The sequence below is a fragment of the Chenopodium album genome, chromosome 3 (assembly GCF_948465745.1).
Source record: "Chenopodium album chromosome 3, dcCheAlbu1.1, whole genome shotgun sequence".
Classification (NCBI taxonomy): domain Eukaryota; kingdom Viridiplantae; phylum Streptophyta; class Magnoliopsida; order Caryophyllales; family Amaranthaceae; genus Chenopodium; species Chenopodium album.
Window position 1 is genome coordinate 83,860,251 of NC_137836.1, and position 26,422 is coordinate 83,886,672.

At 35.2% G+C, this 26,422-nt stretch overlaps 2 protein-coding genes across 8 annotated transcripts; one reads left to right on the plus strand and one right to left on the minus strand.

Moving 5' to 3' along the window:
- Nucleotides 1-584: 584 nt before the first annotated feature.
- Nucleotides 585-5,104, minus strand: LOC145624625 (AT-rich interactive domain-containing protein 2-like). Of its 4 annotated transcripts, none has more exons than XM_081677703.1 (3): nt 4,853-5,104; nt 2,013-2,078; nt 585-1,859 (listed from the first exon to the last, which is right to left on the minus strand). In XM_081677703.1, exon 3 carries the CDS (start codon nt 1,835-1,837, stop codon nt 1,121-1,123), a length of 717 nt encoding a protein of 238 aa, XP_081533829.1. In that variant the 5' UTR covers nt 1,838-1,859; nt 2,013-2,078; nt 4,853-5,104; the 3' UTR covers nt 585-1,120. The 4 variants fall into 4 exon arrangements, with proteins under 4 accessions (XP_081533829.1, XP_081533827.1, XP_081533828.1 ...); XM_081677701.1 differs by having other exon boundaries at nt 2,013-2,120; XM_081677702.1 differs by having other exon boundaries at nt 585-2,078.
- Nucleotides 5,105-14,208: 9,104 nt separating this feature from the next.
- LOC145624627 (uncharacterized) lies at nt 14,209-25,219 on the plus strand. Of its 4 annotated transcripts, none has more exons than XM_081677705.1 (3): nt 14,209-14,404; nt 24,221-24,273; nt 24,367-25,219. In XM_081677705.1, exons 2-3 carry the CDS (start codon nt 24,240-24,242, stop codon nt 24,801-24,803), a joined length of 471 nt encoding a protein of 156 aa, XP_081533831.1. In that variant the 5' UTR covers nt 14,209-14,404; nt 24,221-24,239; the 3' UTR covers nt 24,804-25,219. The 4 variants fall into 4 exon arrangements, 3 of the variants coding, with proteins under 3 accessions (XP_081533831.1, XP_081533830.1, XP_081533832.1); XM_081677704.1 differs by lacking the exon at nt 14,209-14,404 and adding an exon at nt 20,077-20,523; XM_081677706.1 differs by lacking the exon at nt 14,209-14,404 and adding an exon at nt 24,076-24,098 and having other exon boundaries at nt 24,219-24,273.
- Nucleotides 25,220-26,422: the final 1,203 nt, after the last annotated feature.

Below are 26,422 nucleotides of genomic sequence, written 5' to 3' on the forward strand. Positions count from 1 at the left end.
GTTTTTCAACGAGTCCGAGAAAAACAAAACAAACGTTCATAGTTTAACAAACAGTTAAATACAAAAATGTCTGTTTCACCCTTTTTAGTTTTAAACCATTCCTTGTACTGTATGATGATTGTAACATTTGTGATATGCCAGCTAAAATTTTTCGATTATAAAGGGCAACCTTGACGTTGTTCTGGGGTTATTTCCAGAACCCTAGATCTTCTCATCCTGTTCAAAGCTTAAAAACCTCTTATTCCAAAACAGTTGCAAAGTAGCGAATTTTTGGGCACGGAAGTGATACTAGTTTGAGCATTAACATAGCCAGTATAGCACTAGATTCACTTCATCTTTCCCTGTACAATGCAAAATAATTCCTTAGTACTACCTATGTCCGGATTTACTGATCACATTTTACTGATCACATTTAGGTCATGTACACTATCATGGGGTGTTTGTTATAAACATTGAAAACGAAATGATAAAGAAGCAAATAAGAGGGAGAAAAAGAATAATCTAACTACTTTTTCATTTGTTTGGGTTAACCATGAAGATGAAATACCTAAACTAACTCCCTCTCTTTTTCTCCGAGGAAGGTAAGGGAAATTACCTTAAGTTTTAGAAAAATAATACTCTACTACATAAATAGGTGAAAACTATTACCCAAACCATCTAACCAAACACTCTAATGATAAATCCGTTTCTAACCAAAATATCACTCTTACTAAACATGCTCTCAATGTTACTATTACTTCCGCACAAGAGGAGTTTTCATTGAAAAGGGGGGAAAGGGGTGAGACCAGGTTGTAGACGATAAATTTGCAGTAGAACAAGGATGTTTCTATTACCAGCACAATATGAGCAGAAAAAAATAGTGTCACAAAACTGTGCAGCTTGACTTTCCTAGATGCACACAGCTTTCTCAACATTGAGACGAGTTTGCCGCAAGAAAATCCCCGTTAGGGTGTATAATCACAAAGTTCAGGCCTAAATTTTGCTATTCCTAGTTTCGCTATTTTTGCACTGTAATGTGCAACCATTACAGGCAAAAACCCAAAAAAGGGGGAATCCTCCGAAGTCTGAACTAAAAGGAAACCTGTAAAGAGTTGTTCAGTAAGACACTGGGTCCGGTGTGTCATCTTCTCCCAGTCAAGTAGTGGGACTTGGCAAGTTTTGTACTATCATCACTATTGGGTCGCGGTCTTTTCTGAGAGCTCTTGGTATTTGGGGCTTCCTCCACCTCGTCATCATCACTATCAAGCACTATATATCCCAACCGAGTTATTATGCTAATGCGCTTAGGAACATATACATTCAGATAATAACTGACAATATCTTTCCTGGTCTTAGATGGGAAGGATGATTCGGCTGGCTGCAGAAAACTCTTACCATGTGACAACGGATTTGCACAGACAAGGCTATCAAACTTCTTTTTCTGTTTTGAGCTCCAGGACTTGCCAACATCTTCACCCATCTCGTCAAACTTCCAACTCTTATATGCAGGGCCCAGGTCAGATTGCAACCTTGCTCTTGCTTCCGAAATATGTTGTTTTGCACACTGTAAAGAACCAGGAGAAGAGCAAGAGCAGGATTCAGGCCTTCCCTTTCCTATTTTACCTCCTGAATCTGTACTATCATTTTGAAAGGCCCAAACTCTGGTACCTAACCACTTTGAAGTATCCAAATCACCATTTTCGTACATATGATTAGATGCACTCGTCCATTCTGGCACATCAGCTTGAAATCGAGGACCAACAGGTATTACTAGTGCAGGCAGGCAATCATTAATATATTCTAACCAGTCTGCTGACTTCTGAGGTGATTGCAGATTTCTTTTCTTTGGCTTGTGCATGGCGAATGTATCAAACTGCAGCCTAGTTATATTTAAACATTGATACCCAGATGATTAATATTTAGTAAGTTGGAGTAACTTGCTGGTTCCCAATATTCACAATAATCAAGATGTCTGTACATGTGCATGTTGTCAAATCAAATGGAAAATCTTGTTGAGTTCAACTAAAAAGTACCAGATTCAATTTTGTAATGCTGGAGAATGTTTCTGATTCCACACAATATGCTGCTCAAGCCTTCAGCTGTAGACCAAATTATCCAATCCTTAATTAACTCCTAATCAGCTGATCCAACCAGTCCAATATATTTATGAAAAAGAAGAATAGATTAGCACATTAAACAAAAAGTGAGCAAATAGTAGCTAAAGCAACAAAGTAGTCAAACTTCATAAGCCACTACAACAAAACCACCAGCAAACAAGAATCCAATTATGCAAGGGTCGGATGTAGTAAGATATACAGCTTACCCCTGCAGAAGCAGAGAAATTTTTTGTTTCCATATACCCTCCGTCCAGGAGAGACCATTCTGTGATTCTAATACACCATTATGATTTGATTTCCTTTAATTCACCTAAAAACCTTTCTCTAAACTTATCAGAACTTACTTATAATTATTAGTGAATTGAACTAGGGAAGCCCCTCAGAAAGAATTGCAGCTTATCGGAGCCTTTTTGAACTAATCTCCCCTGAAACTTTTTTTTTTTTCTTTTAAGGTGAAAAGAGCGCAGCTGTTCTGTTATCGAGTACAATTGATGAGCTAGCGGATGAGGAAATCATCCTATACACTTTAATGCAACAAGGGGAACAAGGACCCAAAGGGCCCCTTTTCACACAATACTACTCAGACAGCCATGAATTAGAGGTACACCACTTTAAACAGCTCTATCACCACTTGGTTCCCATAGAGAAAGGACAGGCCAGCATATTTGCTGTTTCAAGTAACATTGCAGGAACTATGTATTCTCACTCTCACATCATTTTATCAGCAATGCATTAAGTAAAGAAATTTTCATCGAAGTATATTCTAAAGAAACAAGATCAACTATCCCAGCTAAGCACATATAGTTATTTGTCACAACCCACTAAGACAAAATACAGAACCAGTACCACAATACTATTTTACCACTCCAATCACATTACATGTATACCTAGTGTACTACTAGATCCACCGCCAGACCAAAGTACGCAACAAGTTGAACCAATTTCCCATCCTTAAACTATTTCATAAACAATTCCTTATGTGTTTCTTGTAGATTTATGTGACTACACTTCTTCCCATTATTGGGAAAAAAAGAAAAAAAAAAATTAATACATGCATACAAGTATGTTATACTCTATTTATATTCTTACTGTATATGATATTTTTTGCACTTACCAACACAAATACACAATCATGTTAACCAATATGAAAATTTCACATTTGAAAACAAAGCTAAATAAGAAAACAGAAAATTCTTTTCTTAAAAAGGAGCCAACAAGATTCGCCACATCATTCTAACATAAAACATGGTGGGTTTTGCATAAACATCATCGATTTTTCTGTACGACTGCACTTCATACCACTTCATACCTGCGTAAAACAGCTTTTCCACAATAACTCCCTTCAACAATTGATACTTTTCTGTGAGTAAATACCACATCAAAAACTATCTTGAATACACTTAGCAAGGTTCATCTATGAACATGACGTAAACACAATTACTCAATGCTGCAAGTGGGGTATGGTAATGACGTTGTTGAAGGGCAATCTGTTTTGATTAACATCTTGCATATATACACCAGCATTAGAGTAGATTAATCTTGTATAAAGGCCGCATGTCATCACCAATTTCATGTAACATAGAATCCTCATCTTTTGATCAATCTCAACTAACATTTTGTGTATGATAAAAAGTTATGCAGTAGCCTATACTACCTCCCCAGCCCCCTCAACTAGCAAACATGGTACATAGAGAGGAAAAAAAATAGGAAAAGAGCACTACATACAAAGAACATAAGCGATTACACATCTTAACATGTAGAGAAAGACAAGAGCATAGAACCAACCAAACCTAATCTATTTAACTATATTTGTGACATTTATAATACACCTTCCTATGGCAATTCCAAAAAAAAGAAAGCATATTTTATCACAACTTCTCATCATAGATAATGAAATGGTCATAAACAAGTCCTCTTATTCTTACGAAGTTGAAGCAACTATTAGCAACGCTATACATTTATTCGATTCAAAACCCAATTAGAACCACGAAAAAAAAAGTTATATTACATATTAATGCATACATAGCAATAGTATTTATACTTATCGCCAATTTGTTAGCTACATTCTACCAGTAAATCCAAGTCCATCACATCATTTAGAAGGGTTCTTGACAACAAATCTCGGAAGCTATGCGAATGTTCCGAATTAACAACTCTTCCCTAGAATGCTTATAATTGGAATAGGACCAATGGACCATCACACATATGAACTACATTGCTAACTTTCTTTACCTTTTATTTCTTCAACTACCCAATAACAATTCTTAGACATTTTAAGGGTCTAAAAATGAACTTAATGTAACATTTACTTTGCACTAAATTGATAAATTCTACGGAGTAGTTTCCCTTTCATTTTGAGGCATAAATGCAGGCAAAATTGGTTCACATTACTAATTGAAAAAACTTTAATAACAAAAAAAAATATATAACAAAAAAAATCGAAGAGAAAAATATTTGAAAAAAAAAAAAAAAAAAAAACAAAAAAAAAAAAAAAAAAAAGTAAATCTAAGAAATAGCATCCCGCTTCCGACGAAGCCGCAATCAACTGAATTGAAGCCTCCCAAGATTCTCACACCGTCAGAACCCCCAAAAAAAAATTCCCAAATCAGATAAAATGATTTAAATTAGTACAATAAACTAATCTTTCTGGGTTAAATCTAGGCTACCCATTAATGCTTTTAAAATGGAAAAAAATCAAAAACCCAGTTCAAATTCATAGAGAAAATAAAGAAAAAAAAAAACCCATAAAAACAAACCTTGCTTTCTTCTTCACTAAAACGGAGCTCCAATTTCCGTCGGATTTGCCTCACTGGATCGAACAAAGATGGAAGAAAGAGAAAATTTTTTGATTGAAAAGGAAAAGAAGGAGGTGTTGCGGCGGAGATGACGGTGGTAGCGGCGGCGGAAGAGGTGGTGGTGGTGGTGGCGGCCTAAGATGGTTGGAGAGGGGAAAGGTAGGAGGAAGAACTCATTCTTTCCTTTGTTTTTTTTTTTTTCAAAATTGTCTTTTTTTTTTCTTTTTTACTTTTAATGTTTCTCAACCATTTGTTGGGTTTATTTTTAGTTTGTCTTTGTGATACTTTAATTTTCACGTTTGTCAATGCATTTATTTATAGTACTCATAATGTATTTCGTGTATAATACTTTATTTGTCGCTTTTTTTATGTTACAATTTAACTTTTACAATCTCCAATGCACAACTTTAACCACGTATATAATACTGAGGTAAAAATGTAACCATAGAATAGATTTGGAGAGGTTATAATATAACCGCGGTCAATAAGGTATGCTATGTATGGAAAATTTGCACTTCAAAAGCGATTGTACATTGTACTCTCTTTGTTTCAAAATAAATCCTGACTTTTCTACAAATTAAGGCTAGGTTCAAATCACCTAATTTATACAAAAAATCTGATCTAATTTATTGAATTTTGTGGTATATTAATTCAATCAGATTTTGACTTTATTTGTGCACTGATAGAGAATACCCATAGAATATTCTTATCTTAGGTTTAGGATCAATTTTGTATAAGAATATTTTTATGATATCTTATTAGTTACCTAATATGATCATGACGGAAAAATTCAAGTTTATCTATGAGATAAACATGAATATATATCTCCTCTCACAATATATTGTTTTACTTTTATTTTCCATAAATAATAAAAGTAAAAAAGTAAAGTGGCACATAAATATATGCATAAAGTTGTGAGAGGAGATTAACTTGGAATGTTAATCACAACAACCTATCTTGTATGTGGCTAGCCATACCGTGTGACCACTTATAAAAGAACAAAGTTACCCATGTAACACTGACTAGGTAACCCCTATAATACTGACTAAGTAACCTCTATAACACTAACCGAGTAACCCAATAACATTGACGGAGTAACTCCTTTAACACCGATCAAGTACCCCCTATTAAACTACGAAGTAACCCCTGCCACACGGTGTGGCCAACCACATATAAGACTTTATGTAATCCCATATATTAATTGGGGTTCCCTCGATTATGCCTCCTATTGTAACCTTATATATATTGAAAAATGGAAATCACTTTGATCAAGGAATCTTATATTATCTGACATGGTATCATAGTTTAGGTTAGATCTTGGGATTGTTTAGATCTAAAAATTTCTGTTGAAATCTAAACCCACCAACGGGATTAACAAATGATTACACAAAAACACATTTTTTTTGCTTCCCGCGATTTAATTATGGAGTATGATGGTTAACTAGCACCGACAACCTTTCTTGTACTTTGACTTCCCACCACACTTAGGAGATTCGTGCACCACCTCTACCTCTTGGCTCTCCACTTAATACGCCACACCTTCCTCACTCACAGTCCTCCTTCATTAGTCTAATTTGTGAGTGAATTGTAATTTTGCATAGCGTATCCTATGACAAATAGTAGTCTTGGATGAACCATACCCACAAGATAGCCCACCACTTTGTTAGTCTTCTTTTTCTCGATGTTGTTGTTGCCGGAATATTCCTCACCAACAACAACAACAACAACACCAGCAAAGTCGTCCCCCACCACCTTAGTTGGACTTGGAGCCTTGTTTAAATACGTACATTACAGCTTAGAGGCATGTGTTAGATTTTATGCAGCAGCAACAATTTTTTGAATTTTTTTTTTAAAAAAAAAAATTAATTTTATCGTAAGTGTATGTGATGGATTACGTCTTTCTAAGTCCAAAGGCTACTTGTTTTAAATTAGTGGAATTTATCTTGTTGTGTGGGTCATCTTTTTTTTAGAGGTATATAATTCCTAATGGTCAAGTGGTGTGGGCCGGGATTTAGGCTATCTTATTTGTTTTTCTTCAAATGTGATTTCTCGTAGTAATTTAGTATCTTCACTCTTATGATGGTTTGTTACTGTAGACACTCATTTGTGTCTCCCCAAAACCAAACCCAGTGATGAGTACCTTTCACGTCGATTCATAATCGAATGAAACGAAAGTGTGGAAGGTCTAGTGTTGCAGAAAGTTTTTTTATTTTCTTTTCTTTTCTCTCTGTTTTTTGAAAACTTTATTTTAAGAAAACAGTCAATCTAGTTTGGTTGGTCCATGATATGGGTCCAATAATGGTGTAGTTGGATGGGGCTTGACAAGAGCTTTCCAACGATATATTATAAGCCCAATTCCGATGAATATTGAGGAAGTTATGGCCAATTTACTAAACTGGGCCCGTTTTGAGCCTTATGTGCGGCCCAATGATCTAGGGGAGGGCCTAATATGATTTATCATTCCTAATGCAATTAGGAATGGTTTTAGTCTTCTAGAAGGTTCTTTTCATTCCTAATTCAATTAGCATTGATAAGTTGACTTTGTTGACTTTTCAGAGTTTTAATCAAAATCAAATAGCATTTTCGAAGAAATTATATTATTTTATCCTCCAGTACGGGAAATTTATCAGATTTTCGAAAACGTGTTGAAATCAAGCTTGGCGTCCAACCCCAGGCCTTGGCGCGTGGAACCAGGCTTGGCGCTAGCCATTGGCGCCTGGCGCTAGCCAGGGTTGGCGCCAGCTCTGTTTCCTGAGCGTCAGACTCTGTTTTGTTAAATTATCTTTTTTGGCTGATTTTCTCTATAAATATCGTATCAAAAACTCCGTTTTCATTCACCAATTCTCTTCATTCGCAAGCTTTCATCAACAATCATTAATTCTTTAGCATTCTCTAATTCATTCATCTCCTAAAACATTCAATTCTTTCTTACTTTGTTTTCATACAAAATTCCGCATTCACAAGATCAAGAAACACCTAGCCATATTCGAAGTTGTCTTCGCCCTAGATGTGAAAGGTTTTAATTTCTGAGGGTTTGGTCCCAAATCTCTCTTTCAATTATTTAATTTGATTGTTTGATTATTATTTTCCTTGAAGTTACTAACGTGTGTATTTTGTTATTAGAAAGAGGTACGAAGCATTAAAGTAAGTACTTTAATTGATTAATTGAGGTTATGATGTAGAAATCATGTTTATATTGTTATTATGATATTCCTAGTATCATGTCTAGGGTATTTTTAATATTAAATATGATTGTTACGATGCTTCCTATTTTCTCCCTAATATTTATGATTGTTAGTATCATGTTAGGGTTAAAGACTTGATTTTTATTGCTTAGTGACATGCTAGGGTTTGCTATTAATCTTGTTAGTATCATGCCTAGGATCTTGCTATTATATGCTTTAATATTAACATGAACATGATTATGATTATAATTGTTATAATTTATGATGATTATGAATATTATTATTATTATTATTATTTTGATAACGATTATAATTATTGTTATGGTTATTTATTATGTTGCTTGATACGTTATTGTTATTGCTTGATCACCTTTTATGCATGTTAAAGGGAATTTGTACTTGTAATCACGCTTAATAAGATAAATGATAATCTTGTTTAGGGTTAATTGTGATTATAATTCAAGTGATCACCAATAATAGTTTATGTGTGCATTAATATTCAACCAACATAGATTAAACAGGTTTAGGGTTAATCTATTGATTGTATGTTAATTAAAAAGCGCACATGAGTACGATCAGAATAAAGCAGAGGCCTATTATTAGGGCAGGTTCAATCTCTTTTAGGTTGGATTTGTACCATCATCCCCGAACCCTTATTTGGTTCTAGACCTTATAGAGTTGACGATATCTTGGATCGTTAAGGGGTGTAACCTTCATCCTATGAACGGTTTACAAGTTCCTAAAAAAACTTGTTTGCGACTCTTTTGCTCTATCTTCTTCCCTTTTGGACGCCACCGTACTTTAGTGTATGATCACAGTGGGGTTCGAGCTAGTGGGATTAAGGCTTGAAATTATTCCCTACAGTTACCTTAGCTTCTTCTTCTCTGGATCTGCAACTTTGGCCCAAGTCTGTGCACGACTCTTCTTCTTCTTCTCCTCCGGCCTAGCAATGCTTATCTAATCTACTATACGTAGGTCTTGGTTGTTGCTTCTCATCGTTATCACCCTGCAATCCGGCACATGTCTACAACTTCTTTTTTTAGCATGGATTACCATACTATCCTTAACCTTTGATGTGTGATTCAAATTCAATCTGAGCATTCGATTTTCTCCCGCCTCGGCTGCGGGGATGTAAATAGAAAATATTCATAGAATATTCGTATCCTAAGTTTAGGATATATTTTATATAAGGATATCTTATGATATCTTGTTAGTTAACTAAGATGATTAGGACTCTCATTGTAGCCCTATAAATATTGATCAATGGAAATCACTCTAATCAAGAAATTTCATATTATCTGACATACACTAATTCATATGATGAAAAATCATGAAATGAGATGTCATTATATTCGTATTAATATTCAATTTCAAATATGAAATTTTTTAGATTTTTAAATGCAACTAAAAGTATAAAATTTGTTCTGCTATGGTTTGGACTAATTATTTCTAAATAAACAAATATTTCCATTGTATCTAAGTAAGTGAATCAATTTGACTATCACATATGGCAACACACGATTTTGACCATTTATATTTTTAAATTTGTACTCCCTCCGTATTTTTTAAGTGAAACACTTCTCCTACACGTATATATGCCAATGAAAAACTTTGACCAATAATATCTTTAATTATCAATAAGTAAAAATTATAACAATTGAATATTAATAATAATCTATTTATTGAAATAATTCCAACAAGTAATCACATGCCTAGATTTTTTCTTATTTATAAATCACAAACATTAGTAAAAAAATAGAGTAGGTTAATAGTGCAAGGAGCAAAATGTTTCACCTAAACAAATACAAAGGAAGTTCACACAATGACATTTGGTTATTAAATATTTAAAATAGTTGATATTATATATATTTAAATTCCAACAAATTAAATCAAAGTTATTATGTGAATAGTCCAAAAGTCAAATAGTTGCACTTATTCACAAATAAAGAGAGACAATCAGCATAAACAATTTAAATTAAATTATAGACCTAGTTTAATTTAGCAATTAGATGTTAGCTATAGCGGTTTGACATATACATTATCGGTGAGTTTCAATATATAATTATTGATCAAAATTACGGGTTGACACGTTGCTTTTTTTTTTTTAAACAATAGAAGTTGTCCTTAAAAGATTGTCCAAAACCCTTCACTTTACCTTTTTTAAATGAAACAAAGCATAAATGTGCACATGGATAGCCACAATTATTGGGAGAAAGATTTTTTTTATATATATAAAAAAAAAAGTACATGGCATTGTTAGTGGAATAGCAAGTGGGGTGATAATCAACAACAATAATTTACCCCTTCATATTATTTATTAGATCCCCATAAACCCTAGAAATTGAACTACTCACACATATTAAAAACTAAACTAAACAAAATACTCCCTCTATCCCAGTTTACTTGCAACATTTTGACTGGACACGCTTGTCGATGCACATGTTTGACCGTTGATATCTTTTATTATATATTTATATAAGTTATAAAAAGTTTATATTAAGAAATTATACATTAAAATAGACCCAACAACATCTTACATGATTACATTGACTTTCATATACTAGTTAAAAAAGATGGTCAAAGGGAGATGTATGAATAGTGCAAAAAGTCAAACTGTTGCGAGTAATTTGGGACGGAGGGAGTAATAGAATAAATCATGATGAAAGAAATAAAATAAATAACTAAGATTAAGGGAAGAGAAATCGTTACCAAAATAAATCTGGAATTAATTAAAGAATTAATAACAAAGGTTTAGAGAGAGAGTTTAGAGAGAGAAGACTAAGTAGAGAGAGAAAGTCTAAGATAAAGGATTAAGAGAAAAAGAAGAGGTACTAAAATCGTATTACGGAGGAGTATTTATACTCCGTACAAAAATCCTAAACTAAAACAAATTAAAACGACGCTAATCGTCTCCTAAATATACACGCGCCCGATCGGGCGCGCCTTTTTTCACCTCTAATAGCAATCTCGCGCCCGACCGGGCGCGTCACCGGGCGCTCCTCCCGCCCGGCCGGGCGCGCCTCCGGGCGCCAGCCTTTTTGGCCGGGCGGCTCATTTGGGCCAATATTTGGACTTCGATTGGGCTCCAATTCTTCGGGCCAATCTAGGTTTCCTCTTTGGGTCTTGAATACTCGGTCCAAACGCCCCGGTATCACCTCTACCGAGCCCTTAATCACCGGTTCGATGTCTCTAACCGGCCCTGGGCTATAAACTCTGGTCGTGCTTTTCCAATGCTCGTGATTGCTCCTAAATATCTCGGGAAAATACTCCAAAAGCATAAATCCCTGCAAAAGTCAACCAAACCTACGAAAACACTAGAAAACACCAATTAGTAATAAAAGTGGCTCTAAAGAGCCAAAATCACTACTAATTATGACCAAGGGACGGGGGTAAAATACTATATAAAATAGACACATCATGGGGAAACTATCATATAAGGTATGAGGCAGTTTTTTGGAACATCAAATTCTGGTATGAGGCAGTTTTTTGGAACATCAATTTTTGGTATGAGGGGCTAGATTTACAAGATAGGGAGAGTAATGTACAATGTCTTAATCTAGCTCATGTGATTGGAGGGCACAAGCATGTGAGTAAATAAATATTTCGTAAATAAGTAACCTTGTTTATATAGCTCATTAAAAGTTCATCATGGTACGCGTGTGTACTTACTCCTTCCGCCCCTATTTTGTTGATGTACTTTTCTTATAAAACTGTCTTTATCTAAGTTTAATCCAACTTATTCAACATAATATTTGCTTATTTCACAAATGATTTTATCTGATTAAATCAGATCATTTAATTTAATTTATATATAATTATCATTACATATGTAATTCCTTAATAAAAAATTTAACTTATTGGAAAAGTATAAATTAATAAAGCTATTATTGCACCATCTCATTAGTGTAGATATAAGTTTAAAGTTTAGTCAAATATGAAAATTAGATCAAAATAAATTGGAAAAGTTCATATCAAATCTGAAGTGAGTAGTGAACATAGTCTTAATTGGAATGCTTTATTTTTAAACAATAAATGGTATGGACCTAACCACTAACCACTAACCACTAACTATTCCATTATTATAAGGCAAAATTGGTCTCAATAGTACGAACTTTTAACAAGGTTCACGTGGCAGCATGAACTTTGACTTATAGTTGTAACAACACCAATTTCTTCGTTGGGAGCACAAAATATCATAAAAAAATAACCAAAACTTGATTTTTTGTCGAAGACGTGATATCTTTAATATTTATCAACTTTTTTGTAAATTACCACCTCGTATTTAGTCCTAAAGGTTCAAATTGACCCAAGAACTTTCATAGCACAAAACACGATGTGTTTTTGGTAAGTTTATGCTAAAATATGATCTCAAAATTGACCCATACGGATTGAAATGACCCCTCAAAATCTTGTCTGATCAATCTCCCGACATGCAAATCAAACAATCCAAGACGATTTTAATAATAAATTATTAAAGATAAATCGCCTTCAAAAAATATCTCTGGTGCTTGATTTCATCTATGATAGTTTGTGCACCCAATGAGGAAGTTTATGTTTTTATAACTACTAGTCAAAGTTCATGCTGCTACGTGCAACTTTCAATTCGTACAATTGAGGCCAATTTATCTTATCAAACATTATGTTGGTCAAAGGTACACGTTAGTTAAATAAGTACCGCTTGTTCTTTTATGTTCTACCCACTTTTTGTAAATATGTAATTTAAGAAATTGTTAACAATGTGAGTGAGTGTAAGACAAACAAGAGAAAGAATGTAAAAATTTTAGTTTGTGTAAGAAAAAGATAAATAAAGTCAGAGAAATAATATAAAAAAGTGTAGTTATTGTGAGGTTGAAGAGATGATCGAAGGGCATGTCATAATTAGAAAATTAAAGTGGATAGAAGTTGGAAAAACGACATAAAATGAAAAATGAGTTGACATAAAAAAGAAAAAAAAAACATAGGGACGACGGATTACATAAAAAGTATATAATCCATACATTATAGTCATATTACGATTGAAAAAACACTTTATATATATATATATATATATCACTAGTAGAAAAAATGCTATTTGTAACGCCCTATTAATAATTGGCGTATATTATGCTAGTTACAGAAGCATCAGGACTAAGATAAGTTACAAATTCCATGACATTAGTAACCAACATAGTAAATGTTAGTTACTAATATGTGGTTTTATCTTTATTTGAAGTTTTATTAGTAACAGACTAAATAAATGTCAGTTACAAATGTTAAGTCACAAAAACTTTGACTAAAAATCTTGTAACTAGCTTACAAACGTCAGTTACAAATAATAAGTCAAAGTAAATTTGACCAAAAATTTTGTAACTAGCTTACAAACGTTGGTTATAAATAATAAGTCTAATAATAATTTTTGTTTTTTGTAAAAGCAACAAATATTAAGGGCTTGTTTGGCATTGTTTTTTGTTTTGAGTTTTCAGTTTTTTTGAAAACAAAAAACCAAAAACAGGAAACAAGAAAAAGGTGTTTTCACTTTTTAGTTGCCAATTTTCAAAATTAGCATGATTTTAATAAGTTTGACTAATTTTTTATTCATTATATGACATATATCATACACTTTTAAAATACAAAAAACCAAAAAACTGAAAACCACAACAATGCCAAATGAACCCTAAGTTTCTAGTTTTCTACTTTCCATTAATTTTATTTATTTTTCATTATTTTTTTTTTGGAAAGTAATTTTCATTTAAATTTTGATTAATGGTTAAAAATCTAATATATATATATATATAAAGGGGAGTTTTTTCCCGAGTTTTTAGAGAGCCACGTAGGATCTAATTTTCTCAGCGCGCCATGTAGGATTATAAATCTTAGTAGTAGCCAATTAAATAAGAGATTATTAATTTCTTTTAGAATTAAATAATTTAAATGTCATGCAAGCAAAATTGGCGAATGAGATTTTTAAGTTTAAATTAATTAAATATTATATATTATCTTTTAATATTAGGAATTTTATCTAAATATATAACAAAATTTAGGATCATAAATACAAAAAAAAACATTATTTAAAAAAAAATCAAACAAACCGTGCATCGCACGGGCTTCATCTAGTAAATAAATAAATTAAGGTAGCTAGTATTATTCAGGTAAATTCGCAGAAATAAAAAAAACCACTAACACTTTCGCTCCAATACAAAGTGCTCCTCCTTCTCCTTCACCCCTTCACTGCTCCTCCTTCTCCTTCACCGCTCTTCCTTCTCTTTTGCTGCATCTCACTCCATTAATTGTTGTTTTGGTTTGTTCGAATTTGGGATCAGCTTTAGGGGATTTTTATCAAGGTTTTGAGGTATGTGTTCCTTTTGAATTAGGGTTCTTGTACTTTCAAATTAGTGGTTTTACATGTAAATTCGAATTGATTATTGTTGTTTTCAATTACTTGATTAATTTTTAATGAATATGATTATTAAAAGCCAAGGAAATTAGGTTTTGATGAATAATTTCGAACAAAAAAAATTAAGAAACGATTATTGTTTGTGTGTGTGCGTAAATCTTGTATTGAATCAATCACTTTGATCTATTAATACATTTATCTCTTCGTCTAAATTGCTAATTTGAATTTTGGTGGTGAAATAATATTTTACTATATGGATTTGTTGGTGGGATGGTATAGATCTGCCAGCCATTCCAGACCAACAATGTACTTTGTTATATATATTGCAAACATTATTGTCTTGGAAAGTTGAACTATGATCTAATAGCATCGTTTCTTGCTGTTAGATTACATGTCTGCTAGGAATTTAGTCAGGTGTTCTGTTGTGCTCACTTATGCTAGAAGGCAGCTAAGAGTATTAGGAGAGCTCATCTCTCACAGATTGGGAATTATCTTGTATTGAATCAATCACTTTGATAACTTTGATTCTTGTTGGTGAGTTGTATGATCGATTTTAATTTGTTTATGGCTTTGAGAATTCATGAAGATGCGATTATAACTGGGTATTAAAATTGGGTTAGTTATTAAAACATGTTTCCAGATTGATTGGTAACGGTTTTAGGTCATGCTTTGATAATGCTTTAATGTACATTTTTGTGAAATGGTCAATTAGTTACACAATTAGGTTGATAAGCTGTTTTTGTTGGGAAAGGCAGTTCTTTTTTGTATTTATTCTACGAAAATGAAGTTAGCATGGTCAATTAGGAAGCTTTCACATTTGTAAATTGTGATTATATTGGCCCTCTTCATATCCGCTTAATAGGAGAGGTACCTAATTACCTGGAAAAAAAAGCAGATGGAAAATTGGTTTTTGTGGGCTGTTTTTGCCCCAGAATAGCGAAACACTTTTCAGTCCTTATTTGCTTTCACAATTGTCATTTTGCTTTGTGCTAGTTTGATTAGTCAACGAGTCACCGTGATCCATTAAAGCTGCAACATGGAGCAGTCTTGTAACACAAAAAATTATTATATTTAACTTTTTTCACTTGTTTCATGTTTGCCTTTCCTACCTCTATAATTTCCTTTTAGGATTTTGATACATGACTTGTATAGAGCTCAAACTTTCTGATAATGGATGTTTAGAGGGGAGGAGCTTGAGCTTTATACTTTAACGGCTTTTTAGTTGAGGGTAATTGAGAATAGAAAAGCTAATTATGAACCTAAAATCCCTTTGTGAGTGTTTAGTGGACATTTTCATATATTTTCCTTGTAAGTGTTGAGGGTAACCGAACCCCTTGGTGAAGTCCAGTCCCCCGGAGGACTTAATAGCACTACATAGTGACTAGGAGCAGAGAGCCCGTTGCGCCTTGTTTTTTTGACCGGCCCATCTTCTTTCTATAAGCAAGCTCCCTCCGGCCGGTAGGTACCTGGACGGCTCTCGGTTCTTGAGCATGTTGGGAGATTAGGCGGCAGTTGAAAGAGCTGCTCGAAAGCTTTACGAACAAGCGAAAAGGCCCTTCTTTTTCTACAAGCAGTTGAAATGGAATTAAATCTCTTTCCCCTCTACACCCAGACAAGATGGATCAATGAAGGAGTTTTTATACTATTCCTTTCGTTTCTCTTTGTTATTTCCTTTCCTCATCTTCAAATCAAACTGCCCCTTTATTGTTATTAAATAGTGATGTAAGAAGGGTCTGGCAAGCGGAAAGACCAGGAAAGTGAGAAGACTGAGAACTTGGTGTGGCTGCTCATATATCAATTATTAAAGGAGGTGTATGTATCCTTGAGGCGTGTCATAGTAGAAGATATGAACAGTTTATAAGCTTGAAAAGCAGCATACTGACATTGAATTTCCTTCATATTTTTCTACTATAAGAAGGAAAGTGTCATTAAAATTGTTGTACAGTAAGTGATGAACTGAAAAGTAACAGGTAATTGGTAATTTAACTTTGTAATGCCATGGAAAATACGTAGAAGATTACTTATTGTTGTATTTATAAAATAAGATCAGTAAGACAATAACATAAGTGAAGAGATTGAGTGTAAAAGTGGCCTTTGAAGGCTCTGAGATTGATGAGATCAACTAATTGTTGGACTTATATTGGGACTTTTGATCATAGATAAATATTGGTCCACCACCACAATTTCTTTCTTTTTTCAGTTGTTAACCTGATGTCATTAGTGTGAAGTTGAAAGCATTGAAATCTGTTGGTTCACGTTTCAGTAATAGAAACATAGATCATTTTAGTCCAAATATAGTGGGATGAAGTTTTTCCTTGGAATTGGTTTGGGATTCTGAAACTAGTGAAGCTGGGTGATAACCTTACAAACTACCTTAGGTGTTATGACAAGTAGTTTGTTGATATTTTCTTTTGGTGACCTTTTGTTTTAAGATTATTAACTATCCACCCCAAGCCCTTGAATCAATCATTTTGTTGAACTCATTAGGAATTTTCTAAATCCATGGATACCTTGGAATCCTTACTTTTTTCATAATTTTCTTATTTTAATTATGTGAATAATACAAACAAGTTTTTTGAAATGTAGGAACCATTGGGTACTCGATGTGATTGATATGCGTATGAGTCTTGTGTGTGAGTTATTCGAGTTGTGTGGAACTATTTATTACTTTAATTACTACCTCCGTTATAGGTTATGTGCAACGATTAGACATTTTTCCTCTCTGCTTTATGTCAAATCGTTGCACATAACCTGTAACTGAGGTATTATGTGAATTATTGAAGTTTTAATTGTTTTTGTTGGAAATTAAAGTATAGTTAATTTTGTTGTATTGTATGGTTGTGGATGAATAACTTGATTTGTGTGGAACTATTTAGAGTGTTTGTATTGTATGTTGTGGGTGAATTTAAGTTCTATGGAAGTATTTGGAGTACGTGTTTTGTTGGTTAAATTGTAACAGGTTATAACTCATTTGACGATGCATGGGTCGTTTGGTATTCGAATCAAATATTTATAAAAAAATAATAATTATTCATTAGTATCTGGCGTAATCTTGTGCTAGTTACTAATAGTATTTTTTTTAAATAAAAAATATATTCGTAACCGGCGTTATGATTTGCCAGTTACTAATAATATCCTTATTGTAACCGACGTAACTTAATGCCAGTTACAAATAGTGTGATTTCTTAATGGGAAAATAGACTTTTTGTAACTGGCGTTGGGTTAAGCCAGTTACGAATAATACATTATTTGTAACTAACATTACCTGGTTACAAATAATTTTCACTAGTTGTACCGGTGGCATTCGCAACCAACAATGCCAGTTACCAAAAGTCAATTTCGCCGGCTACAAATAGCACTTTTTCTACTAGTGTATATATATATATATATGTATGTGTATGTACATACATATATATATATACATATATACATATACATATATATATCCATTCCGACATGTGATTATTACACACGTTGGATTTAAGGAGGGGATTGAGTTGAGGTGATAGATAAGGAAAATCCTTCAAATGAATCCATCCCCCCTTGAAGTTTAATCACTAAAATTAACAGATTTGAGGTATGAAGTATTCCATGAAATTTGGTTCATTTTGCTCGATGAAAGAAAAATAAATAGCATTTCATCATACGAAGTACTAAAAGAAAATTTAATTTCAATGCCATCACAAGCTTACAACTTTGATACTTTGACCCAAGGCTGTTTTTCAATGCTTCATTTGAAATCAGGTGTAGATGATTTACCCTATGTATGATTTATCCGGATGTGTATAGTAAAATGAACATGTTATTGATTAGTCATACACTATTACGACTATTAATGGGGAAAAATTATTTAAAAGTGAAACATTTGTAAATTGTGATACATTGATATAGTTAATTGATGCAAGTTGGCATGCATGTGAAAAATTTAAGTTCAAAAAGTTAAAGAATCATCAACATATTTGTCCATTTAACTAGTATAATATCATCCTTCTTGATATGTGTGCCGAAGTGGTGTGACAAATAAATAAAATGGAGGGAGTACATTTTGTTTATTAGTTAGAGTCTTAGAGATCTTTTTTCCTTTTTTTCTTAATTGTCTACATATAAATTTGCTAGATTCAGCAAAACAATGACGTATGGATTGAACTTTAATACTCTATGTATAGTGAGAGAAATGAATGGTTTGGCTCACCACGAAAATAAAGGTGTGGAATCAGGATTGACTTTTGGTACAGTATCACGAAAGGTCGCCTCGTATCATTGAGGCGCGAGGTTCGATTCTTATTAACGCGAAATCCCTTTCTCTTACTTTGGGCAATGTCATTCAAATTTTTTTTTCCCAATTTGTACCATTATAGTTTCAATTTATTCTCTACTATAGCATTCCATCAAATATAATATGTATTCTTCCATTTGGATTTCATTAAAATTGATCGGTTAAAGTTTTAAGAAAATGTTTTAGCCCTTAGCGGCCCTAAGGTTTAAGTTTGAGGTCGAAATTAGCGGGAAAAAAAATTTAAAAATGTCGCTATTAATTTATGTGCAAGAAAAATGTTTCAATATGTATATTTCGATCGGTTTCGTGCAAAAAAAATGTTTGGTTAAAGTTTTGGGAGTCATTATGATCTTAAAGGATCAAAATTTGCAGTCGGAATTAGAAATAAAGGGCCACAATCACCCCAAACTAATGTTACTTTTAACGAGATGCTATAGTAAAGAATAAGTTAAAATTACAATAGAACCATGTACTGTAAAACTAAAAATTGGGTACTAAATGGGAAAATTAAAACTATTAAGGGCCTGTTCATATTTAATGAACTGAACTGAACTAAGCTGAAATGAATATTTTATGAGAGAAGGAAATTAAGAGCTGAACTGATTGTAGCTGAACTGAACTAAACTGAAAATAAGTAAATATGAACAGGCCCTAAGTCTACAACGGTACCAAATGAAAGATAAAAAAAAAAAATAATAATAAAAAAAAAAACCTTAAAGGAGTAGACATTTTAACTTGCTTTACTAATTATAGAGTTACTTTACTTTATATAATAATTCTTTTCAAATATAATCAATTTTGAAAATCTTTTTTCATATGCTGAAAAAAATTTAATTTTCTTTTACAGCATAATATATCCATAGATCTGAAGAGTTATTCAACTAACTTCTGGCCACAAACCAAATCTTTTTTTTTTATTTTATTTATTTATTTATTTATTTATTATTATTATTATTATTTTTTTTTTTTTTGAAAAAGGATACAATTGCATATATTGAAAGGTTTATAGGCCAATTAAGACATTTACAAAGCTATGAGCAACACTTGCTCTTATGAACAAAAGAAAACAAACAAAGTTAAAAGAAACTGCCATCTTAGTCCTCTCATGAGTGTTGAAACCACTTTGTAGATAGCACCGCCTTGATTCTAGCGAGCTGTAGCCTACATTACAAGTTAATCCCGGTGTCCTTTTTCCACCAAGGGTAAAGCTTGGGTAATTGACCATGGTAGAAACATCAAATAACCTATGGAGCTTGAACAATAACGTTACAAGTTTAGTTGTTTTTTTTTTTTTTTTTTTTTTTTTTGTTTTTTGTACAACCAAAATACCAAATGTCCAAATATACATTGAACCAAGTCCTTAATACTCAACTTTTGCACTCTCCCTTTTCTAACACCTTGCACCCTCCTTTTAAGGGTGCTTATTGAGCGAGTCGATTACGAGTAGAAAGTAACTCGACTCGTGCTCGTTAACTTTCGAGTCGAGCCAAATTGCTCACGAATTGCTTATTTGAATCATCTCGAAACTCAATAAGTGTACATGAGCACGAGCCATATCGAGTTGAGGTTGACCGAGTTGAGTTCGGGTAGCCTGTAATGTTGTAACTGTAAGCAGTTATCCCGTGTACGTGCTATATCCCGTGCGTTGGTAAAATTGTTGCGATTATAGCCGGAAGAAGGGCATCATAATTAGTGAGCTGATCGCATAGTTAGAAGCAGAAATTCGAACCGGCAAGTCTTGCCGGTTTTCGTTGGTTTGATCAACTCTATATTTCTATCAAACGTAAAACTTTCTCCGGTAATTCTACTCTTTCTCTCTCCTGTATTGCATATTTTCTTGTTTATCGCTGCAAAATTTTGAAAAATGCTTGCTCTAATTGCTTTTGATTGCAAAATTTGTATTTATCTGAGTCGATTAATGTAAAATTTTAGGGTTTTGCGAAGTTATTATCAAATAACTCCGCCAGTGGGTTTCCCGCTGCCAGTCCCAAGCCTGGATAAAGGAGGAGGGTTACGGTAGGCCAGTGACAGCCAGTATAAAACTTCGTCACATCCCATGACATGAGCCAAACAGATATTTTCGTGGGGGCGTTCCCTACTCAGCGACGCGCTGCACTTCCTAGACCCGGGTGTAGTGATAAGTATGCAAGGGTTGCTAGGTCGTCGCCCAGAAGCGACGCGCCACATTGCCCGAGTGTGGTGTCAAATGAGCAAGGGCGTGCCATTGGGGCGTTCCCTACTGAGCGACGCGCTGCACTTCCCAGACCCGGGTGCAGTGATAAGTATGTAAGGGTTGCTAGGTCGTCGCCCAGAAGCGACGCGCCATATTGCCCAATTGTGGTGTCAAATAATCAAGGGCTTGGAGTTGGGATCAGGAGGGAGCGTGGGAGAAAAGAATTTAGTTTGCGGATTGGTTCTTGGAATGTGGGGTCTCTTACGGGAAAATCAGCAGAATTGGTAGAAGTAATGAAAAGACGACGCGTGAACATCATGTGCCTCCAAGAGACAAGATGGACAGGAGAAGGAGCTCGAGGCTTGGTTTTGGGGTATAAGGTATGGTATGTTGGGCAAGAAACGAGCCACAGAACAAGGAATGGTGGAGCTAGGAACGGAGTTGGTGTGGTTCTCGATGAGAGGTTGGCAAAAGAGGTGATCGAGGTCTATCGGAAGAACGATAGGTTGATAAGGCTGAAGTTGCTATGTGGCAAGGAGATTGTGAATGTTATCAGTGCTTATGCTCCCCAAGTGGGTTTAGATGCAGAAGAGAAACGACAATTTTGGGAGGACCTAGACGAGGTGGTGCAGGGTGTCCACCACTCAGAGAAGTTATATATTGGAGGGGATCTAAATGGGCACGTTGGGGCGAGCCGAGATGGCTATGAGAGTGTCCATGGAGGCTTTGGGTATGGGCAGAGGGACGCCGGTGGTGAAGCTATTATGGATTTTGCCCAATCATATGATTTAATTTTGGCTAATACTTGGTTTAAGAAGAGGGATTCACACTTGATAACTTTTCGGAATGGAGCAAATGCAACTCAAATAGACTTCCTGCTCACAAGGAGCATAGATAGACAAAGTTGCATAAACTGTAAGGTTATCCCAGGGGAGAGTGTGGTCACCCAACACCGGCTATTGGTAATGACTATTCGTCTGAAAGAGAAGGCGAAGAAAAAAGTTAGACAAGAAGAACCAAGGATAAGATGGTGGACCCTAAGGGATGCAAAAGCTAAGGTTTTTACAGAAAAGGTAATTGAAGAAGCGGATTGGGATGGAGAGGTGGATCCGGACATGACTTGGTTACGAATGAAGAACTGTTTCCTAAGAGTGGCCAAAGAGGTCTTAGGGGAAGTAAGGGGAAGAACTTCGGTACAGAGAGATACTTCGTGGTGGAATGAAGAGGTGAAAGCAGTAATTAAGCAAAAAAGGGAATGCTATCAAGCCTTAGGAAAATGTAGGAGTGATGAAACCTTTGCAGCGTATAAGGAGGCTAAGAGTAAGGCAAAGGCAGCTGTTCGCCAAGCAAAAGAAAAGGCATATCAGGAGGTTTATGAAAAGCTTGATTCCAAGGAGGGAGAAAGGATCATTTATAAGATGGCAAAGAGAAGACAAGAGGCAAGGAAGGATATTGGCATGGTGAAGTGTGTCAAAGATAAGAACCAAATGGTCCTAGTGCAAGAGGAGGGCATCAAGGACAGGTGGAAGGGGTACTTCGATGAATTATTTAATGGAAGTAATGGAGTTGTGATAGGAGATACCTCTATGAGTGATGAAGAAATCAACATGGAGTATGTGCGAAGGATTAGGAGAGTAGAGGTGGAGATTGCACTGAGGAAGATGAAACCTAAGAAGGCGGTTGGCCCTGATGGGGTACCGATAGAGGTGTGGAGGTGTTTGGGTAAGATTGGTATTGATTGGTTAACAAACCTTTTCAACAAGATATGGACGGCTACAAGGATCCCACAAGATTGGAGGAAGAGCACCTTGGTCCCGGTTTATAAAAACAAAGGAGACGCTCAAGATTGTTCTAACTATCGAGGAATTAAGCTTATGAGCCATACTATGAAGTTGTGGGAAAGGGTGATTGAACAAAGGTTGAGGGCATGCACAAGCATTTCAGATAACCAATTTGGTTTTATGCCTGGGAGATCTACTATGGAGGCAATCCATTTGATAAGACAAATGATGGAGTTTTATAGGGTAAAGAAGAAAGATCTTCATATGGTCTTTATTGATTTAGAGAAGGCATATGACAAGGTGCCAAGAGAGATACTTTGGTGGGCAATGTTGAAGAAAGGTATCCCACGAAGGTATGTAGACCTAGTTAAGGATATGTATCGGGATGTGTCAACAAATGTGAGGACATGCGGAGGGTTGACAAAAGATTTCCCTATTACAATCGGATTGCATCAAGGGTCTGCATTAAGCCCTTTTCTTTTTGCAACGGTTCTAGATGAAGTAACTAGACCAATTCAAGATGAGGTTCCATGGTGTATGTTGTTCGCAGATGATATCGTTTTGGTGGATGAGACTAAGGATGGGGTTAATGTCAAGTTGGAGCAATGGAGGCAAAGGTTGGAATCTAGAGGGTTTAAGCTAAGTCGGAGTAAGACTGAATATTTGGTATGTCGTTTTGGCACTCAGAGGGGTACAAGCAATGAAGTGGTGAGTTTGGATGGAAAGGATTTGACCATGAGTGAATGTTTTAAGTACCTAGGGTCGATCATCCAGAAGAATGGTGACATTGATCAAGACGTGACCCACAGGATTAAGTCAGGGTGGCTTAAATGGAGAGCGGCCACGGGAGTGTTATGCGACCGCAGCATTCCCTTAAAGTTGAAGGGAAAATTCTACAGGACTGCCATAAGACCAGTGTTGCTCTATGGTACAGAATGTTGGGCTTCTAAGAAAGAGCATATTAAAAAGATGGAGGTTACGGAAATGCGCATGTTAAGGTGGATGTGTGGAAACACTTTAAGAGATAGAATCAGAAATGAGGTTATTCGCAAGAAAGTAGGTGTGGCGGGCATTGTAGATAAATTAAGGGAAAATCGTCTGCGTTGGTTTGGACATGTAAGACGGAGACCCGAGGGTGCACCGGTGCGAAGAGTGGAAGAGTGGGACCATGGAGGGATTAAACGAGGAAGAGGGAGACCAAAGATGACTTGGTTGGAAGGAGTGAGGAAGGATATGAAGTGCATGGATTTACGTGAGGATGAAGTTTTGGATCGTAAGGGATGGAGGAGAAAGATTTATGTTGATGACTACACGGAATAATCAAATTTGGTTCATGTTAGCCGACCCCACTTTTGGGATTAAGGCTTTGATTGATTGATTGATTGATTGATTGCGAAGTTATTATCAAATATTGAATTCAGCTCAAAAGTTGGCTGGTAATTTGAATGTGCATTTTTGGGCACCCAATTACAAATATTGATCAATTCATGATGATATTATGATGGGATCATCTGATTTTGTTACTTCGTTTGTTTTTTTAGCTTGAAACGATTCGATTCAATGGTTAGGAAGCGCTTCCCAGATCCACCAACAGGTTTAACACTAATGCCCAGCACCTGTTCGATGAAATGCGTAAATGGCATGCTTTTTTTTTGTACTAATGTTTATTGCAATGCTTCTATAACAGGTATTCAATGGGCTAAAGTCTTGAAAAAAGTGGGTTTAGGGAGGGAAGATTGGTACTTTTGGAAGCAAGTGGGTAAGGCATTGTTATGCACCTATGCATTGTTTGGGGCAGCTTGGGTTTACAATGAAACATCCCCACTTGGGTGGTGGACGTTGAAGCCTCGTCCCAAGGAGGAGAAAGAACTGGCTCACCTCTACGAAAGGCGACAATTTCCGTACCCGGGTGACAAAGAAGCCATGGAAGAGTTTGTTGCTAAGGGAGGGATGATTGGCACTACCATTGGCCCCAAAGGGACGGTCGATACTGATAAGGATGCATTCAACTATCAGAAGGAGTTGCAGAACAAGAAGTTTGAGCAGGAGGCTCAAAAGCTGTGGTTTAGAATGAGGAATGAAGTCATTGCTGAGCTTCAAGAAAAGGGCTTCGATGTCGAGTGAAATGACTTGAATGACGATGCAAGAAGTAGGCATTAGATTTTTATGTAAGGTCCTGGACTTGAGCTTTAAAGATTTCAGGTACAAACATAACTATTGCTTGAGTAGAACTTCAAGGATGAAATAATATGAAAACTGGACAAATGAGGTTTGTTGAGTTTATGTTGTTATACATAACTAGTAGAGGTTGATCGTAAAATGTTGTATTTTAGGGGTGGCTCAGTTGGCGTAGAGAAACATAAGAAGTTGGATAGTTTAAATTGTTAGCTTCAGAAAACATAAGCAGTACTACCTTTTGGGCAATCTTCGTTTATTTTGTTATGTATATGCACTTGAAGATCAATTGTGAAACTTTATTATTTTGTGAAACTTTTGGGATGAAATAAGATAGATGAACACTGGACAACTTTGTTATTGTATGGTTTTTGTTTTGGTGTGGTTAGTATTAGTACCCCTGAATTTGTGAATGTTTTACTGATGGTTTCTTGCTACCAAGTAAGCCTGCGTCTGAAGTAGGCAAGCTAAGTTCGCTAACTGAGGGTCCATTATTGGGGTTATGAATACTCTGAAAAGGGTACTTATAATGTAAGAAGTATGCAATTTATTGACTTAGAAGCATGTGCATTTAGAGATTAGATAAGCTTGTGCACTTACTTCAGTTACGAAGTTTTCAGCAGCATCTTTAGCAAGTGGGAAAGTCATTCGACTTAGATAAGCAACTGGATAGAGGAAGCCGGCTGATTTTTCCATGTTCAACAACTTCTGCTTGGAAAAGGCGGTCAGGGCTGTCAATGCTCCCTGCAGTCAAACTTCTTAAATGCTCGTAATATACCTGAGAGTTATACAGAAACTGGGAAGAAGGAAATGCTACCAACATTAGTGCAGTACAATTCAGTATTTTTAGATTTTACCTGTGAATGCCCAACATAATGTACCTTCTGTTTACCAGATCATACACATATTTGGTCCATTGCTGGAAGATCATATGCCATCAGCTCATCCCATGACCAATCCCAATATGCCTTGTTGCCTACATAAGGTTTCGACACCGGACCCCTAAACCTTCAAAAATTCTCAAAAAGCGTGGATATTAGCTTTCAATTTTTGAAATTTTCAACTTTTTTTCGCCCATATTTAAAAATTGCCGAAACGTTTTCCATGGTCCCTATTACCCTCCGGGAGTCCAATTGGGTGGGTGTAATCATCCAATTTGCCTTTTAGGCCAATTTACCGGTTTACATCTTGCACCGATTTCACTAACTCAATCTTACCACGAACATTTATGACCACATATAATGATAATATATTGTTCCAAATGGCATTTTATGACCCCAAGATTTATCCCCTAAAATCTCAAGCCTTTTCGACACCGGTCCTCGAAACCTCCAAAATTTCACAAAAAGCGTGGATAATGCCTTCAGTTTTGGAATTTTTTGACTTTTTTTCGCCCATAAATAAAAATTGCCGAAATGTTTACCATGGTCCCTAATACCCTCCGGCAGTCCAATTAGGTGGGTGAAACCATCCAATTTGTCTTTAAATGGCGAATTTACCGGTTTACAACTTGCAATGATTTCATTAACTCAAACCTACCACGAACATTTATGACAACATATAAAGAT